Genomic DNA, 19,996 nt, shown 5'->3' on the forward strand with positions numbered 1-19,996 from the left:
TCACTTTCATGCATTGGAGAAGGAAATGGCAACCCACTCCAGGGTTCTTGCCTGGAGAATCCCAGGGACAGAGGAGCCTGGTGGGCTGCCGTCTATGGGGTCGCACAGAGTTGGGCACGACTGACGCTACTTAGCAGCAGCAGCAGCAGCAAGAGAATTTGGGAGGAAGCCCTCTGCCGAGCTACTGGGCTGTTCTCAGGTGGGAAAATGGCACCCAGGGGTCAGAGAGACCTGGGTTTGAGCCTTAGTGCCACCCGTCACAAACCATGTGGCCTTGGCGACTGTGGCCAGGCACCTTGACTCCTCTGAGCCTCAGGTTCCTTATCTGTAAAATGGGGATCATAACACCTAGAGGTCAGGCTTGTTGTGAGGAGTAAAGAGCATCACTGTAAATCGCCAGGTTCTGTCTCTGCCAGGCATGTGTCGTTAGCCGATGGAGAGCTTGCATCCTAGTGTTTGGCAGAGGGGAGGGCCTGGAGGAGCCCCAGAAGGGGAGGCCCCGGCCAAACAGCCCTCCATTGGCCATCGTTTCAGGCTCTTGTTGCAGTGGGTCAGCTGGAGGCCAGATAAGCTGGGCTCCAAGAGGAACCTGGATCACCTGCCCAGGCAGGTTGTGGTCCACCCACCACCCACCTCCATCCCGGGGAAGGGAGATGGATTGATGGAGGCTCAGAGCCCAGTCCTAGAGAACCCTGGGAAAGAAGGCATGCCTTCTTCCCTCCCCCGACCCAGGGAACCCCATGTACTGATCAGCTCCATCATAGTCCCCAGCACATGACTCACCCTGCCATCCATCCCTGCATGTAACAAGCAATCAATTGATTGATGGCTGTAACTTTTTATTTTGAAATAATTTTTAATTTACAAATACTTGCAAAGATAGTACAGAATTCCCAAATACGGTCTGACCCCTGTAGGATGCTAACATCTTGTAGAACCATGGTCCACTTGTCAAAATTCAACGTCAGATGGTGCCTGCAATGGACTAAACTACAGGCTAGATGTCTTCAGTTTTTCCATTGATATCCTCTTCACATTCCAGACTCCAATGCGGGATACCACACTGCATTGAGTATTCATTTATTCTTATTCTTTCGTTCCTATGCATACATACTTGTTTGGGCGCTTGTTAATAAATACTGCAGTGAACACCTGTGAACCCACAACCCATTTAAGAATCAGAACAGTGCCAGTAACATACCCACCCACATGCTGTCCTTCATTTTGTCTGCCTCTCTCCCGGGAACAAATATTCTGAATTTTATGTGTCTCATTCTCTTGGGGGTTTTTATTTCTTGCAAAATTGCAAAACTACAGGCAAAAAAGAATAGAATAGTATAATGCCTGTCAGTATATTCTTTTGCTAAATTCACTAATTTTTTTTTTTTTTGGCCAAGACTCTGGTCTTACAGGACCTTAGTTCCCCAAACCAGGGGTTGAACCTGGGCCTTCTGCAGTGAAAGAGTGGAGTCCTAACTACTAGACTGCCAGGGAATTTCCTGGAGTCATTGGGAGCTGGTGGTTCAGACGGTATAGAATCCACCTGCAGTGCAGGAGACCTGGGTTCGATCCCTGGGTCAGGAAGATCCCCTGGAGGAGGGCATGACAATCTACTCCAGTATTCTTGCCTGGAGAATCCCATGGACAGAGGAGCCTGGCAGGCTGCAGTCCATGAGGTTGCAAAGAGTCGGACACGACTGAGCGACTAAACACAGCACATTAATTCTTAACATTTTGCCAAATTCCTTCCCTCCCTCCCTCCTTGTCTCTCTCCCACCCACAGACCCCATCCCCATTGGTTTCTGTCTCTGCCTCTTTCTCCATCAAAGTAACTTGCAGGCACGTCTTGACTCTTCACGCCTAAATATTTCAACATACATCTCTCCAGAACAATGCTCTTCTTTTTTGCAGACCCATAATACCATTGTCACACTTATGAAACTTGCTAACTCCCTCTCATCTAGTATACAGTTTGTATTCAGATTCCCAGAAATGTCTTTGATGGTGTCATCCCCTGTGATTTAATCACTGCTCACGAGTTTCTTTTTTTAATGTCTATTGCATAAAATACTTGCTTAAACCAAAATTGTTTCATTTTGCTTTTTTTTAACTTTTTTTTTAGAATTCGTTTTAAATTTATATATCTATCTGTTTTTGGCTGCGTAGGGTCTTAGTTGTGGCTTTTGCACTCCTCATTGCCAGCTTAGTTGCTCAGCGGCATATGGGGTCTTGTCACATGTGGGATCTTAGTTCCCTGACCAGGGATCAAACCTGTGTCCCCTGCACTGGAAGGCAGATTCTTAACCTCTGGACCACCAGGGAAGTCCCCAAGGTATCCTATTATAGAAAGTTTGGAACTTGCTTCTGTCACATTACAAGACATAACATAGCATTAAAATGTGTCGCCATAGCTGTTTTTTTCAGGGCTCAGTAATATTCCGCTGCACTGACTATACCACGATCAGTTCATTCATTTTCCTGTCTTAGGCTGTCTGGGCCTTGCTGTTACTTGCTGCTACTGAGAGTGCTCTTTAGCCCACCTGAGCATGTTTCCCTTGGCACACGTACGAAAGATTCTCTTGGGTACATGAGATCACGGGCGAGGGCGAGGGCTTCCACCCCACTGAAGGACGGCTGTCCCCTCTCTGAGCCTCAGTTAGTCCATCTGCAAAACAGATGACGGAACTCCTGCTGCCCCTACATACAGATGCTGGAAAGGGTTAAGGTGAACTGAGTGTGTCCTTTCATCCTGGCGAAGGCCTGGTGCCAGGAAAGTGCAGTATCCTACGAGTCACAGGGGCCCAGGGAAGGATGTGGCTTGTCCCCTATCTGAGTGACCCCTGCTCCCTGCGCAAGGCAGCTATTCCACCAAGGTGGGGTGCCTATGGATATCCATCTTCTGGCCTCTTGAGAGCCAGGCCAAGTAGACACTTGGGTCTACCTTTACTTTAAATTATTATTATCATTCTGTGTGTGTGTGTGCTCTTTGCAACCCCATGAACTGTAGCCCATCAGGCTCCTCTGTTCATGGGATTCTCCAGGCAAGAATACTGGAGTGGGTTGCCATTTCCTTCTCCAGGGGATCTTCCCGACCCAGGGATCAAACCCGCATCTCTTGCGTCTCCTGTATCAGCAGGTGGACTCTTTACCACTAGTGCCACCTGGGAAGCCAGGTGACAATCAAAAATAACAATTAAAAACAATTGCTATTATTTAGTGAATTTATCTATTTTTGACTGCCTTGGGTCTTTGTTGCTGCACATGGGCTTTCTCTAGTTGCCGTGTGCGGGCTTCTCATTGCAGTCGTTTCTCTTGTTTCAGGATTTAGGGCACATGGGCTTAGTTGCCCCGTCACATGTTAGATCTTCCTGGAGCAGGGATTGAACCTGGGTCACCTGCCATTGGCAGGCGCTGGACCACCAGGGAAGTCCACGGGTCTAGTTTATGGCTGGATCGCCCAGTCCAAGCCCGGCAGAGAGGAGAGGCTGCTTTGAGAGAAGAGAGGAGAAATAGTTATTATATTTTTTCCCCCAGAGATTGGCCTGTCCGCTCTCTCGCTGCTGGCTGCCTCTCTGTCATTTTGGAATGTGATTCCCAGCACACAGTCATCAACCTGAGCTGGGCACCTCAGACTAGGCGCAGAAAGGCCAGGCTGCTCCGGGCTCTTGTACTTTGCCCCTGGAGAGTGTTGTGGGGCCACCCCAGGCGTCACCCTGAGCTGCCTGGCTTAAAACTATGTACCCAGCATGGCTGTGATTTAATAAGCTTGGTTGCTTGCTTTCCCTCAGGCAAAATTCAGTTAATCCTTGGGCTAACAGACAGCCGATTAGAAAGGACAAGATGAGAGCTCCTGGGGCAGACCATAGAGAGAGAAACCAGAAAACTGGAAAAAGCAAAACTGGGCAGGAGAAATGCCAGCCCAGGGCAGTGGGGGACAGGTCACTGCAGCCTGGGCAAGTTCAGCAGCACTTTCTGGATGGCACTGGGGTTCCGGTCATGAGGGTGACCTCTCCCTACCCCCAAACTGTGTGCTTAATTAGAAAGGGGTACTTGGTGTGGGGTTTTTGTTAATGTTTATTTTTATTCATTGCTGGCTGTACTGGGTCTTCGTTGCTGTCTCTATTGTGGCGAGAGGGGGCCGCTCTCTCGTTGTGGCGCACGGCCTTCTCGTTATGGTGGCCTCTCTTGTCGTGAGCACGGGCTCTAGGGCACGCGGGCTCAGTTGTTGCAGCTTCCGGGCCCCAGGGTGCAGGCTCAGTAGTTGTGGCACACGGGCTTAGTTGCCCCAAAGTACGTGGGATCTTCCTGGATCAGGGATCGAAATCAGATCTCCTGCATTGGCAGGCGGATTCTTTACCACTGAGTCACCGAGGAAGCCCGCTTGATGAGTTTTAGAAAACGTCCTCCCCTAAATGAGTCAAGCAAACCCAGAGAGTTAAAAGAAATTAAACTTCCATTTTCTGGAAGAGTTTCCTAGGTAAGATTTCATTTCCTGAGAGTACGTGAGATAACTGAGGCAGTGGTCTGGTAATCATGTCAGTGATGACTGGACATTGATGGTATAAGACCTTACTTTTTTTTTTTATGTCGTATCATTAAATCCCTCCCTGACAGGTCAGGATTCCCATTGGAGGGATGTCAGAACTGACTCAGAGAGGTTGAGTGCTTTTCCAAACACCACACAGCATTAGGGGGTACAGTCAAGATTGCCTTGGAATCTGCTGTCACTGGCCCTGGGGATGCCCTTACTCCCCACTGTCCATAGGCATTCAAGCAGGTACCTGGAGGCTACACAGCCTCCGCATGGAGCCCTGTGATGTTTCCAAATGGAGAACATTCTGAAACGTTTGCAACCATCGGGGTCCTTACAGCCAGCCTAGGTTTACAGACACTCTGTCAAGTCCCCCTGGGGAAGAAGAGTAATGACAACTAGCCCGAGACCACGGCAGGCACGGGCAGGACGTCCTCAGCTCCGTGTGGTCGTTGTTGCAACTTTCCAAACAAGGAAATGCAGTGGTGACCCAAGATCGTGAGCTGATAACAGCCGAGACTTGAGACCGGGCAGCCAAACTTCAGAGAGTGTGGTCTTAATTGGTCTTAAATTCCGGCAACAAGGCTGTACCTCAGTCTACGAAAGACCATGGGGTTTCTGGCCGAGACCCCACGGGCCCCAGGAATTGTGCCTCACCACCACCATGCCCCCCAACACACACACACACTCTCTCTCTCATGTTCTCTGATCCTCGTTTTGCTCATTAGCAGACCAGACTCAGTGGTGATGGTTGCCAGGGCCACCCCGCCCTGCCCACAGCTGTCCTTGGGGAGGTCCCTGGTGACCACCGGGCTGGCTGCCGCCTCTCCAGGCAGTGGGCGTATGATGGTGGTGGCAGGAACCTGGCAGTGTCAGGAAGGAGGTGACCGACCCATAGCCTGCCAAGAGGCCCATTGGGCTGAGCCATGCAGGCTAGCAGGGAGCGTGGCGTTCCTCCCCCATGTCCGGGGCTCGCCAGGACTTGAGGCCAGCTGGGGACAGTGACCACAATTCACGTCACAGCAGACCAGCTCTGTCCTAGGCATCTCTGAGCCCGGACCCGAGTGTGTTCATCCCTCCCCCTGCAAGGCTGGAGGTAAAGTGAGGGCACCTGTGGTTCAAGTTCAGCCTCCCAAATATTGGGTCCCTCCTTAGCCCTCATCCCACGAGGGCTTCCCTCCTTTTTCCTCCAAGTACACAGAGTCCCTTGGAGGAAATCAAACCAGGGACTTGGAGAGTCCCTGCAAGGAGATCAAACCAGTCCATCCTAAAGGAAATCAACGCTGAATATTCATTGGAAAGACTGATGCTGAAGCTCCAATACTTTGGCCACCTGATGCGAAGAACTGACTCACTGGAAAAGACCTTGATGCTGGGAAGGATTGAGGGCAGGAGGAGAAGGGGCGACAGAGGATGAGATGGTTGGATGGCATCACCAACTCAATGGACAGACATGAGTTTGAGTGAACTGGGAGATAATGAAGGACAAAGGAGCCTGGCAGGCTACAATCCGTGGGGTCGCAAAGGGTCGGACACAACTGAGCACACGCGCACACACACACTCGCAAGACATCTGTTGAGCATTCATGGAGTGTCTGGAGCCCCGACGTGCGCCAATTGGGCTGAGTCCCACAGAGCCTTGGGGGGCACAGCTGTCACCCCCTCCGAGAAGCCCTCCATGATCCCCGGCTGGGTGGGGGGGTCCCCCTCGCCCCCCGTGCTTCCACCAGGCTCTCACTGACAGTTCTCAAGCCTGAAGGGTCACCCCATGTTCCTCACTGTCGCTGCCTCATCTCGGACTGTTTTCTGTACTCTGACGCAAGGTCAGCACTGCATCCCCATGGGACCGTGCTTGTGAAATACTTGTCCAAGACAAATATTGTTTCAGGACAGTGAGCAGAAATTCTGAGAGGTGACACGACCCACCTGTGACTGAACCAACACAAGCCTAGGTTTTCGACTCCAAGTTCTTTGCCCTCCCGGAGCCTGGTGTTGCCTCTCCCCCAAGGCGCGGGTAGTGTGATGCTCAGGGCCGCCCTGTGTCTCTCTCCACCCACTGGCAGCGGAGCAGCAGGGGTCTGCAGGGGAAGGCGGGGTGGGTGAGTGAGCCCCACGCTCCCAGACACACCCACGTGCCCAGGTGACAGTCACATCCAGCAACCACGAGAACCTGAGCTTGCGGGCTTGTCTTTGAGGTGCTGTCGACTTCCTTTTGTTAGTTTGTTATTTATGGCTGCGCTGAGCCTTAGTAGCTGCACACAGGCTTTCTCTAGTTGCAGCGAGCGGGGACGACCTAGCTGCAGTGCCAGGCTTCTCATTGTGGTGGCTTCTTTCCGGCTTCAGTAGTGGTGGCGCACCAGCTTGGCTGCCCTGCAGCATGTGGGATCTTCCCCGACCAGGGATCGAACCTATGTCCCCTCCACTGGCAGGCGGATTCTTAACCACTGGACCACCAGGGAAGTCCGCTGTCTACTTCCTTTTAATCCAGAAGGCTTTGTCATATACCGACTGGGTCCCATCCCTGCCCTGGGCTTGAGAGGAGACAGAAGCGTGGAACTATGAGCTGATAGAACGAGAGATTTAGAGGAAACGCCTTAAAGATCAACCCTGCTTTCTAGAGATGGGAAACTGAAAATTCAGGAAACCCAGTGTGCCTGGTAGAGCAAAAGACCTCTGGGTCAAATAGGGTATTCCTGGCCCTGTGCGGCTGTGTGACCTTGGGCAGGTTACTTAACCTCTCTGAACCTTTGTGGCCTCGACTGTGGTGAGCAACGGCCATGACCGTGTCTGGGAAAGCTGCCAGCGGAGTGTCTGGTACACGTTGGGTGGATCCAGGTTGATCTTTCCCTGGCTCCATGCAGAGTCCCGGAGCCGTCCCTGGTGGCAGGGGGAGTAGCTAGATAGAGACTGTCTTCCACCTCCATGCAGTCTCGAGGTGGCCCCGGGACCCAGGACTCTGTCCTAATTGTCTGCTGACATGGACGAAGGTCAGGTTGATGCTGCGACCTCTGGGATCCTGAAAACCATGGGGAAGGTCTCTGATGGGGTGTGTGGGAAGGTGGGAGGGCTCCCGGGTGCCGAGTTCGGGGTCTCTGTGGCCAGGTGCAGCCATCACTCCCCGAGATGGGGACGCAGGAGGAAGATGTTATCTGGGATGTCTGATGCTGGCGGTGCCTCCTGGCACCCGGGTGGCTGGTTGGTCGTGCTTGAAGAGAGAGAGATCCCGGAACTCTGAGATTCGGGTATCTGGATGCTAGAATCAGGAGCGTGGGCATGAACTGGACCAGACAGGGCGGAGTGGGTTGCGGGGAGGAGGACTGGGAGGGCAGCGGGTGACGGAGGAGGGGAGGAGGGGTGTCAGGCGGTGTGGGAAGCTGTATGCCCTGCAGGGCTGGGCAGGCGAGGCTCCTCCCTGGTGGTGGAGCCGGGGAAAGGCTGGGCCTCGTGCCCGGGGTGTGAAGTGCAGGCGGGGGCAGCAGACAGTCTGAGTGGCACAGAGCCCTGGGCCTCCCAAATGGAACTGAGTTCTGTGAGTTTTTTCCAGATTAGAACAGGAGTTGTTTTTCTTCGCCGACCCATTCTGTCTGCTCTGCCCCTCACCTCCCAGGCCCTGGCTCCCTGCCGGCTTCCAGCTCCCCGCCCCCACCCCCTGAGGCCCAGCCCATGTGGTGAACTGTGCCAGGGTGCCCTGGGGCCCTTCCTGGAACGCCCGCTCCTGGGACACATGCCCACGGCCACTCTGCCAGGACCTTCTCTACACCGTCCATGCCCCGCTTCTCTCTGGCCCAGCCCAGGCCTGTCTCTGGGGGCTCCACTGACCCCAGCTGCTCTTCCAGGCCAAGGAGAGGGCTGAGGGAGGGGAGCACAGGGTCCGGGCAGAAGGTGCCCCACCAAGGGCCCCCCCGGACACTGACCAGGAAACGTGTGCAGCTCTACAACCCCCAAACCTGCCTGGTCGCAAGCTTTGGGCTCTGGGTCTGCGAGGCAGCCAGGTGATGACTTCCTGTAAGCCCAGCTCAGTCATGCTGGCACAAGCCCACCCACCTCCCCGCCCCCCAACCCACCCCATCCCCTTCCGCTGGCCCCACCCTGTGCTTCAGCCACAGCCAGCACACTGACCTTTCACCTTTCGATGCCCGTGCAGGGGGCTGATCCTACACCTGGGGTATCTTTCCCCACACGCACTCCATCCTGCCTTCCAAGAGACCCCCTCCTTGAACATGCCCCCTCTCCCATCTCCTCGGGGGTGTCCCCGATCACACTTCTGGGGGGGCATGCAGCCTGGCTGTCAACCTTGCTAGGCTGTGAGTCCCTGGGAGGAGGTTCCTGGCCTCCTTCTCCTCGGGGTGCTGCATGCCTGATGCGGGGCCTGCGCTGGGGAAGCTGTTCAGAGAATGCGGGATGGGTGGATGGATGTATGGACAGATGGGTGAATGGACGTGCGGACAGATGGCTGAGGCCAGCAACAGGCTGCAGGGGAGTGGGCGGGCCCTGGAGAGCCTGTGCCAGCCAGCACGGGTCTGGACCGCCACGTGGGAGAAGGAGCAGGTCAGGTCCCGGGGCCGAGCCCATGGGGACCCTCACGCCCCCTTGCCTTCCTCTCGTAGATGAAGATGATGCCAACAGGCTCGGAGAGAAGGTGATCCTCCGGGAGCAGGTGAAGGAGCTCTTCAACGAGAAATACGGTCAGTGCCTAGCGAGGGATAGAGGGCAGGGCTGTGGGGCAGCCTTCCTTGGGGTCCCCCTGCCTCTGCAGCCAGCCTGGCCTCCAGTTGTCCCCAGCTGGCCTGCCTGCTCCCTGGGGACATAGTTGCATTGTGACTGATGGGAGCTGACTCCTCATTCTCCCCCCCAACCAAGAAGGCGGCCGGGGAGAGGAAACAGTTAGCCGTACACACAGCTGGGACAGCGGTCAGCCTCAAGCGCCTCTAGGGCTGGGCTGTGTGGCAGAGGCCGTGGGCCACAGCCAAGCGCCTCTTCACGCAGACGCTTGTCTGCCCGGCACACTCTCAGCCCTGAGAATCTAGAGGAAGGAGTCTGATCCCGCCATCAGCAGGGCTCAATGTGGGGAGGGAACTGGCCATGGAATAGATGCAAAGTGCCAAGTCCCCTGCAGAAGGCATCCAGGTGCCAGGGAAGAACCCAGGATGGCACAGTTGATAATACAACCACCACCAGCGGAGCAGTTTCTAGATTACTGAGTGTCAGGCAACACTAGGTGCTCAGTATACTTTTTTTTTTCCACCACTTTTTTATTTTGCAAAACTGAAACTCACACCCATTAAATAACAGCTCACCATTTTCCCCTCCTCCTTTCTGTTTCTATGAATTTGAGTACTCTCAGACCTCACATAAGTGAAAAGATACAGTGTTTATGGTTCATCCATGTTGCAGCTTGTGTCAGAATTTTCTTCCTCTTAAAGGCTGAATAAGATTCCCTAGTATGTGCCCTCTGTGGGGTCGCACAGAGTCGGACACGACTGAAGCGACTTAGCAGCAGCAGCAGCAGCAGCATCTGTATTAGATTTTGTCTGTCCACTCATCCACTGAAAGACACCTGTTGCTTGCACCTCTTGCCTCTTGGGCAGCTCTGTATATGTTTTGTTTGTGATGAATTTAGCAGTATTATCTACTTTGTATTGTAGTTGAAAGTTAGAAGACGATTTTTTTTTTTTAAGAATTTCAGAGAGTGACGAAGGAAAGCAGGAAAGTTTGGAAGCGTGATGAGGAGGCAGGGGTAATGGGGGCAGAGCCATGGCTGGATCAGTGAACAAGAAAGCTCCTTGGAAGAAGGGACCTTTGAGCAGGAACTTGCATGTCACGGGGGACAAACAGAGGGACGCTTGCCAGGCATAGGGAACAGCTCAGTGACTGTGGAGCGGTGAGAAGGCTGGTGGGCCAGGAGTGGGAAGGTGCGGCGGGGGAGAGGTTCTCGATGAGTGCAGAGAGGCGGGCAGGCCAGGACTTGGGGTTTCGTTTTGAGAGTAACAAGAAGCGACTCTGCTGTGTGGTTTGCTGTGGCTTTTTCACTTTTTATTTTGAAATCAGCTTTCAAAGCAGAGAGAATGACTCAGTGACCCACCGTGTAATCCACAGACCTGGCTTCTGTGTTTATCGACATTTAGCCAATCTTATATCTAAGCCCAGTTCACTGGGCTTCCTGGGTTGGTACTAGTGGTAAAGAACCCACCTGTCCACGCAGGAGACTTAGGTTCAGTCCCTAGGTTGGGAAGATCCTCTGGTGGAGGGCATGGCAATCCACTCCAGTATTCTTGCTTAGAGAATTCTCCATAGAGAATTCCAGTATTGTCCATAGAGAATCCCATGGACAGAATTCCATAGGTATGGTTTGATAGCTTTAGTCCTTTAAAACAAACCTAAGACATCCCGTCATTTTGTCCGTAAATACCTAAGTAAGGTCTTTTATTTTTTCTAACACAACAGGAGTAGATTTTATATCTATATATATATTTTTTTGGCCTTGCAGGATCTTAGTTCCCCAAGCAGGGATCAAACCCATGCCCCCTGCAGTGGAAGCAAGCAGTCCTAACCACTGGACCTCCAGGGAGTTCCTTGGATTTTTTTTTTAACTTATTGAAGTATAGTTGATTTACAATGCTGTGTTAATTTCTGCTGTACAGCGAGGTGACTCAGTTTTATAAATATATATATATTCTTTTTCATATTCTTTTCCATTCTGGTTTATCACAGGATATTAAATACATTTTCCTGTGCTATACAGTAGGACCTTGGTGTTTATCCATTCTATCTATCTATCTATCTATATATATATAATAGCTTGTACCTGCTAATCCCAAACTCCCAATCCTTCCCTCCTCATCCCCCACCCCTGGATTTTTAGTTTTGCTAATTGGGTTCAAACAAACAAACCAGTGGTGTGTGTGTTGACTTACAAACTCTCTGGGGTACAGTGGCTACCGAGTGGGCCATGCTGGGTCCCAGCCCTTCCCCAGAGAGCTCGCCTTAGACCAGGGAATCTTCCCTCACCCTGACCCCCTGTGCACTCTAGGTGAGGCTCTGGGCCTGAACCGGCCCGTGCTGGTCCCTTACAAACTGATCCGGGACAGCCCAGACGCCGTTGAGGTCACGGGCCTGCCTGACGACATCCCTTTCCGGAACCCCAACACATACGACATCCACCGGCTGGAGAAGATCCTGAAGGCCCGCGAGCACGTCCGCATGGTCATCATCAACCAGCTCCAGTGAGTGCCCCCGGCACCTGCTGCAGGGGGTATGGGGGGGCGCGGGGGAGGGAGGGTGCTGTCTGGATCTGGGAGGGGAACCCTCAGAGCTGGCCCAGCCAGGAGTCCAAAACAGAAACAGCGAGAAAAGGAGAGAGAGGAAACTCTCACTTGCACAGAATCAGGTAGGCAGCCTAGCTGTCTTTCATCTTTTCTTTTTTTGATGTGGACTATTTTTAAACTCTTTATTGAATTTGTTACAATATCGCTTCTGTTTTATTTTTTGGTTTTTTGGCCTCGAGGTGTTTGGGATCTTAACTCCCTTGACAAGGGCTTGAACCCGCACCTGTTGCACTGGAAGGCCACGTCCTAACCACTGGACTGCCAGGGAAGTCCCAGCAGTCTCCTCTTAAAAGATGAGGAAACAGATATCTAGAGTGAGAAAAGGACAGTGTAAGTCACAGTGGGTCAGCTGGGCTCCGGACCCAGACATCTTAGTCTGTGCAGGCTGCTGTAACAGCGTACCACGGACCAGGTGGCTTAAACAACAGAACTTTATTTCTCACTATTATGGAGGCTGAGAAGGGCAAGATCAACGTGTCAGCAGATTTGGTCCCTGGCGAGGCTCTTCCTGGTTCATGAGTGAGCATCTTCTCACTTTGTCCTCACAGGGTGGAAGGGATGAGGGAGCAATCTGAGACCTCTTATATAAAGGCACTAATCCTGTTCATGAGGGCTCTACCCTCCATATCTAATCACTTCTCAAAGGCGCCACCAACAAATATCATCACACTGGGAATTAGGTATTTTTCCACATTTGAATTCTTCGGGGACACAAGCACTTAGGCTATAGTGCCAGATGTCCTGATTCTAACCCCTTTCAATTGAAACACATGGCCTCAGCATTCATAGGTATTTATTTTTTCAATTTTAATTAAATTTGATTTTTTTTTTTACTATGCCACTCATTTTTACCTGTTTTACTGTGTTTAGAAAATAACAGTAATTCAGTACCCCCAACCCTAGAAATAGCCACTGTCTGTATTTTATTGTATATCCCTATATACTTTTTTAAATACAGTAGTTTATTTGATTATTTTTCAGATTTAAAAACAATACACACAGCAAACTTGGAAAATATAAAAAGGTAGAAGGAAGGAAGATGCCCCATAACCCACCTATTTAGAGTTAACACTGGTGGTGCATTTCTTTGACTTTCTCTTCTATTCCCATATTTTCTTTCCAATTTTACACTCCCTGTTTTTGAGGGTTTTTTTATTTTAAATTTTTATTTATTTATTCACTCATTCATTTATTTTGGCTATGCTGGGTCTTCATTGCAGCTCCCGGGCTCAGTAGCTGAAGTCCTTGTGCTTAGTTTCAGCATATGGGATCTAGTTCCCTGACCAGGAATCTAACCCACACTGCCTGCAGTGGAAGCGCAGAGTCTCAACCTTTCTGGCGGTTCAGTGATTAGGATTCAGCGTTTTCCCTGCAGTGGCCTGGGTTTGATCCCTGGTCAGGGAGCTAAGATTCCACAAGCCACACGTATTGTGGCTTTTTTATTTAAAAAATACAACTTTTTTTGGGGGGGGAGGGGGCAGCCAAAACTTTTTTTTTAATAAAATAATATAAAGTAAAATAATTGTGTCAAAAAAATTGTATCATTCAACTGATCTGAGTTGTCCAGCTACAGAAATAGCAATATGCCAGAGGATTGTTTGGACTCGTGATAAAGATACAGTAAAATATCTATTGATCTGTGGGGAGAAATCATATTATTCAGTGAAAGTGAAAGTCACTCAGTCATGTCTGACTCTTTGTGACCCCATGGACTATATAGTCCATGGAATTCTCCAGACCAGAATACTGGAGTGGGTAGCCTTCCCCTTCTCTGGGGGATCTTCCCAACCCAGGGATGGAACCCAGGTCTCCTGCGTTGCAGGCGGATTCTTTACCAGCTGAGCCACAAGTGAAGCCCCATATTATTCAGCAGAGCCTCAAAAGTAGAGGTTTCCCTCCCTTCCCATGTATGTTCAGCCCCTGAAGTAACTTCTGGAAAATAGGAGAAAATGCCCACCCACCCCCAGTAGGTGTACCTCCCAGAGAGAAGACATTCTGGGGTTTTCCTTCCATGTTTCCCATATATCAGTTCAGTTCAGTCGCTCAGTCGTGTCCGACTCTTTATGACCCCATGAACTGCAGCACACCAGGCCTCCCTGTCCATCACCATCTCCCGGAGTTCACTCAAACTCACATCCATCGAGTCGGTGATGCCATCCAGCCATCTCATCCTCTGTCGTCCCCTTTTCCTCCTGCTCCCAGTCCCTCCCAGCATCAGAGTCTTTTCCAATGAGTCAACTCTTCGCATGAGGTGGCCAAAGTACTGGAGTTTCATATATATGTAAATTAGGTTACAGCTAATTTTGGGAGGTTCTTCTAATAACGCTGTAGGTAAAATAATCATTAAAATAAAAAGTTATAGACATAGTAAGGCTTCCCTGATAACTCAGTGGTAAAGAAACCGCCTGCTAATGCAGGAGACAAGAGTTCAGTCCCCGATCCAGGAAGATCCCACACGCCGTGTGGCAACTAAGCCCGTGTGCCACAACTGCTAAGCTTGTGCTCTAGAGCCTGGGCGCCACGAGTACTGAAGCCCGCGTGCCCTAGAGCCTATGCTTTGAAACAAGAGAAGCCACCACAGTGAGAAGCCCTGGAACTGTAGCTAGAGAGTAGCCCCCACTTGCCGCAACTAGAGAGAGCAACGAAGACCCAGCACAGCCAAAACTCACTAAATAAAAATAAACATTAAAAGAAAAAAAAAAGAATCCAGGTTCCTTCTTTTTGAAAAAAGGATATATTTAAAACATAGTACTATCTCATATATCCATTTACATAAATGTAGGCACACACTTCAGATCACTTGGTCAGACGACACCCTCATTTTCTAGAGGAAACCAGTCAGAGGGGTGACCTATGTGGCTCGGCACTGACAGTGCCAGCCTTGCCATCACCCCACCTGCTCTGGGCGGGGACGCTGACCGCTTTCATCTGGGTCTTTCCTGGCTAACGTTCCAGCATTGGTGGTAGCCTCTTCATCTCACAATGTTGCCCACATTCAGGGAGCAGGTGAGGAGGGGGAGGGGCAACCTGGTGTTCTGACTGCCACCTCATTTCTCTCTTTTTCAGACCTTTTGCGGAAATCTGCAGTGACGCCAAGGTGCCAGGTGAGTCAGAGGCTAAAGAGGCCACCCTTCTGCTTCTCGGGGACCAGACACAGCTGGGCCATGGGGCACATGATAGAGGAAAGTGTAGTTGTCCTGCCTGGAACTTCCCCAGGAACCCTGAGACCTTCTGCAAGGCCAGTATCCCCAGAAGGTCCCAGGAAGCCTGCAGGTGCCCTTCAGAGAGGCCCTGCCATGGAGAGCTGAGCCTGGCAGATCAGCTAGAGAGAAGGAGTGGCAGGCAGGAGCCAAGCAGGAGGAGGCATCAGGTAGGATGGGGACGCCACCTGGGGTGGGGAGAGGGGCTGACCTATGCCCTGCAGGGGTGAGGCAGGTGGGCGCTGCCCAAGACTGGCTGGGCCCCTGGACTCTGCCTGCATTTTCAGGGCAACACCTGCACTAGACCCTAGTCTTCTAGAACCTTTCGGGGTCCTGGAACCTGGGAAGCTCTGGGATTCTGATCAAGCAGGTGTGTCACAGGACTCGAGAGGCTGGAGCCCAGGGATTGGAAGGTGCACCTCTGATTAAGAACACTGATTTACAGGGAATTCCCCAGCAGTCCAGTGGTTAGGACTTTGGACTCTCACTACTGAGGGTCCAGGTTCAATCCCTGGTTGGGCAACTAAGATCTCACAGGCCACATGCCACGGCCAAAAAACAATAGCGCTGATCTAGTCCCACCTCTCATGGTACAGCTGGGAAACTGAGGCCCAGGGAGGAGAAGGGACTTAGCAAGGCCACACAGTGAGCTGGTGGCCTCCTCGAGCCTGGTGTGCTGACCATCCATCGGAACCACAGGCCACCGTGGACTGGAGGCCCCAGCGTGGCTGTTCAGTGGGGACAGTGACAGGATTCAACGAAGCTACCCCACCCCAGCCTGAGACTTAAGGTCCTAACTCCAAATGGTCAGAGTTCCCCTGGAATGCCACAGCCTCCTAGCATGTGCTGATGCCAAGGGCATGGTATGGGATAGGGAGGTGACTAGGTTTGGGAGCTGCTCCCAAGTCAGAGGCAAACATGCAGAAGGCCCCATGGAGGCCTCCAGGAGGAGAGTTTTGGACAAATTATCAGAGACTTAACGGGCTTCCCTGGTGGCTCAGACGGTAAAAAAAATTCCGCCCGCCAATGCAGGAGACCTGGGTTTGATCCCTGGGCCTGGAAGATCCCCTGGAGAAGGGAATGGCTACCCACTCCAGTATTCTTGCCTGGAGAATCCCCATGGATGGAGGAGCCTGGTGGACTGCAGTCCATGGGATTGCAAAGAATCAGACACGACTGAGCAACTAACACTTTCACTTTATCAGAGACATATCCACTGCCCCCCACCATGGCCATCTTTAGGGTCTTACAGTGACCCCCACGGTGGCCACAGCCCGGGGTGAGCACCTCTGAGTTGTCTGCACGTGGAGCCTCCTGCAAAAATCCCTCCTCCCTGGCTCACAGCCTGGGTTCCTTCTGCCTCCACAGTCTTCTATTTCCCGGGATCTCCACTCATACTGCATCCAGACCCCAGCCTCTGGCTTTGCTTCACCAGCTAGACAGTTGCCCACCCAGGCCCAGCATGCCCTCATCCGTGTCATTAAGACCTTTCCGTGGGCTGTGTCAGTAAGCTGTATCCACTCAGTCAAGCCCAAATCTCCACTTACGCAGCACACAGCCGCAAATATTTGGGGAGGAGCCACACCGTGCAGGGAGATCTTAGTTCCCTGACCAGGGGTGGAACTTGTAGCTCCTGCAGTGAAAGCGTGGAGTCCTGGCACTGGACCAGCAGGGAAGTTTCCAATACACAGCTGCAAATCTTAATTTTTTAAATTTTTGGCTGCACTAGGCCTTCATTGCTCTGGGCGGGCTTTCCCTAGTTGTGGCCAGCAGGGGCTCCTCTTGGTTGCCGTGCGAGGGCTCCTCATCACGGTGGCTTCTCTTGTTGAGGAGCACAGGCTCTGGAGTGTGCAGACACACGGGCTTCATTGCCCCTCAGCATGTGGAATCTCCTCGGACCAGGGATCGAACCCGTGTCCCCTGCATTGTCAGGCGGATTCTTAACCCCTGGCCCATCAGGGAAGTCCCCCACACATAACTGCAAATCTTTTTGCTATATCTTTCATAATCACATGAATTGGATTCAGTAACAGCACAACCCCTGCTGGTCCTGCTCTGCGCTGGGCTTAGTACTGGGTTCCTTCAAACTCTTAGTCTCCTTTGAGTCTCATATCATACAGTTTCCCCCTTTTGGCTCAGAGAGGTTCATCATTTTCCCAGGGTCACACAGCTAGTAAGTGGCAGCTATGGAGTTTGAACTTCGGGCTTCTGGCTCTAAACTAGGCTTTCTCTCCACTGGGACGCTGCCTGTCCACCAGGGCCTGTGACCTGTCGTTTGCCACAGCATTGTCAGATCTGGGCCATCACACGTCGGCGGTAACAGTAGCAACCATACTGATAGCAGTTCTCAGTTGTTGAGTATTTACTGGGGACCAGGTACATTATCTCATGAGATGCTCCCAGCAAACCTGCAGAATCCCACTCACATTTTACCTGTGACAAAACTGAAGGTACAAGGCCATTAAGTGACTCCCTGAGACCCAAGGCTGTATGGCTCTGAGTCTGGGAGTTCTGGGGAGCCTGGGACCTTGGACTCTACCTGGTCCAAGAAGGGTATAAGGAAACCCTGGGCCTGAGCTGAGCCTGCTGCGGAAGCCTCCCTGGAGGAGGAGGCCATAGTGTCAGCAAAGCAGACAGTGGGCGGGAGGAGGAGAGTGGGCAAGTCGGGCATGGGGGCTGCTCAGGGAAGGTGGCTGCGGAGATGGGCCTCAGCCGCTGGGGGATCAGGAGCCTTGAGTGCTGAGAAGGGGACTTCAAACCTGCCAATAAGGCCTTCTCCAAGGAGGAGTCAGGAAGGTGAGACACAGTGGCCCTGGCACCCAGCATCAGCAACCCTTTCTCCCACCAGCCAAAGACAGCAGCATTCCCAAGCGCAAGAGGAAGCGGGTCTCCGAAGGAAACTCCGTCTCCTCCTCCTCCTCCTCGTCTTCCTCTTCCTCCTCCTCTAACCCGGAGTCGGTAGCATCCACCAACCAGATCTCACTCGTGGTAAAGTTGCGCAGAACAGGACCTGCCTGCTCTTCCCTCTGGCTTTCAGCCGGCACTCGGGCAGGGTCGTCTACGCTGGGGCGTGGGTCCAGGGTGCGGGGAGACGCCGGGTGCTGAGCAGGGTCTGCAGACTCAACTGCCTGTCCCACCCGTGAGCTAGTCCACCTCTCCTCTCATCAGACACTCACAGGCACCCCAGGGAAGGAATTCACAGGCCCACTATGCAGATGGGCAAGCTGAGGCCTCAGAGTGGGAAGGGACTTGACACCTCCTCCCGCTCGATAGGACCTTGAGCAGATTCCCGGGTTCCCAGGGCAGTCGGATGCTAGAGTAATCTCTGTGCTCACATCACATGCTCTGAGCCACAAGGCTGCGAGGCATGGGTGTTACCCACAATACGTAGATGAGGAAAACCGGGGACAGAAGCCCATTAACTCTGCAGCCTCACGCTGGTCAGTGGTGGATGGACGCCCCACCTCCAGAGCACCACCTGCTCTGTCACGTGGCTCCTCTCGAGGGGAAAGCTTCATTAAAGGCACAATCCAAGGGTTCTTTCTGATTTCAAAATATCAGCTTTGGAATCCCAAGTCCAAATGGGGAGAATAATTGGAAGCCAATTGAAAATGACTTTAGGGTTTGTTTATGCTCGGACCCCTTCCCAAAATGCACACCAGTTCACGCTTTGCCTCTGTCCCTGCCAGTGTGCTCACAGAGGGTCCTTCAACCCTCCCGCCACGCAGAGAGACAGGAAGGCTTGCTCTGGAGCCTGAGGCCTGGAGGGGGCTAAGTTTATGGGGCTCAGGCCACCTGTTCTGAGCGATCCCCAATTTCTTCCCCACGTTTGCCCACACAGTTGGTCCCTGGGACACAGGTGGGAACAGGTCAGAAAGCTCCAGCCCTGGCCCCACGGTCACTGGTGAACCGTGAGATCTTAGGTCACACCCCCCTCTCTGGGCCTCCCACAACCTCAAAATAAATAGCATCCGAGGAAGTCCTTCAGAAGTCGTCCTGGGGGGCTCTCGGAGCCACCTGGAGTCCTAACCCAGGCTGTCTGTCCCCCCTCTCTCTAGCAATGGCCAATGTACATGGTGGACTATGCCGGCCTGAACGTGCAACTCCCGGGACCTCTGAATTACTAGACCTCAGTGCTGAATCAGGACCTCACTCAGAAAGACTAAAGGAAATGTAATTTATGTACAAAGTGTATATTCGGATATGTATCGATGCCTTTTAGTTTTTCCAATGATTTTTACACTATATTCCTGCCGCCAAGGCCTTTTTAAATAAGTAAAAAGAAAAAAGAAAAAAAAAAGCATTGCTTCTGTTCCTAACTGTTACTTGTTCTCTTTTGGAATTTGTGGCTGCAGCTGCCGTCCCTGGAATGAGGTCAGGAAGTTTGGCTCAGCTGGCCTGCCCAGGCCTTCCGTCTTTGCCAAGAACAGAGGCCACGGCCCTGACCACAGGGCCCTGGGCACAGGCTTCATTCATTTTGCTGCTGCTGGGGTCACATGACCTCAGGACGCAGTACCAGAAGAAGGTGAAGTGCAGGGCCGAGCCCCTGGCCTCATGGAGCGTGCAGTGTGGTGGAGGGTCATCTTGTCCTGGCCCCAATAACAGGTGCAGTCAAGGTCAGATATGATAAGGAGACATGGAATCTCCATAGCTAGACAGAAGACATCTTGGAGACGGGGCCTTTGGGTTGGGCCGGGAGAGGTGACATGGCTTTTGGGTTTTTTTTATTTTTTGGCCACGCTGTGCGGCACGTGGGATCTTAGTTCCCAGACCAGGGATTGAACCTGCACCCCTTGCTTTGAAAGCATCGAGTCTCAACCACAGACTGCTCGGGAAGTCCCTGAGGCGGGTTTTGGCTACTGTGTGCACAAGCTCAGTCGCTCAGTCGTGTCTGACTCTTTTCAACCCCATGGGCTGTAGCCCATCAGGCTCCTCTGTCT

At 52.2% G+C, this 19,996-nt stretch overlaps 1 protein-coding gene across 2 annotated transcripts in view; it reads left to right on the forward strand.

Moving 5' to 3' along the window:
* GTF2IRD1 (GTF2I repeat domain containing 1) overlaps positions 1 to 19,260 on the forward strand; it is a 116,215-nt gene extending 96,955 nt beyond the window's left edge. For both annotated transcript variants that reach the window (XM_052658718.1, XM_052658727.1), the window contains 5 exons: positions 9,139 to 9,216; positions 11,562 to 11,754; positions 14,923 to 14,960; positions 17,905 to 18,044; positions 19,115 to 19,260. In XM_052658718.1, the coding sequence (XP_052514678.1) occupies positions 9,139 to 9,216; positions 11,562 to 11,754; positions 14,923 to 14,960; positions 17,905 to 18,044; positions 19,115 to 19,183 (518 nt within the window). In that variant the 3' untranslated portion in view covers positions 19,184 to 19,260. The remainder of the gene's footprint in view (positions 1 to 9,138; positions 9,217 to 11,561; positions 11,755 to 14,922; positions 14,961 to 17,904; positions 18,045 to 19,114) is intronic.
* Positions 19,261 to 19,996: the final 736 nt, after the last annotated feature.

This window comes from Budorcas taxicolor, chromosome 2, assembly GCF_023091745.1.
Source record: "Budorcas taxicolor isolate Tak-1 chromosome 2, Takin1.1, whole genome shotgun sequence".
In the NCBI taxonomy this organism is placed as follows: domain Eukaryota; kingdom Metazoa; phylum Chordata; class Mammalia; order Artiodactyla; family Bovidae; genus Budorcas; species Budorcas taxicolor.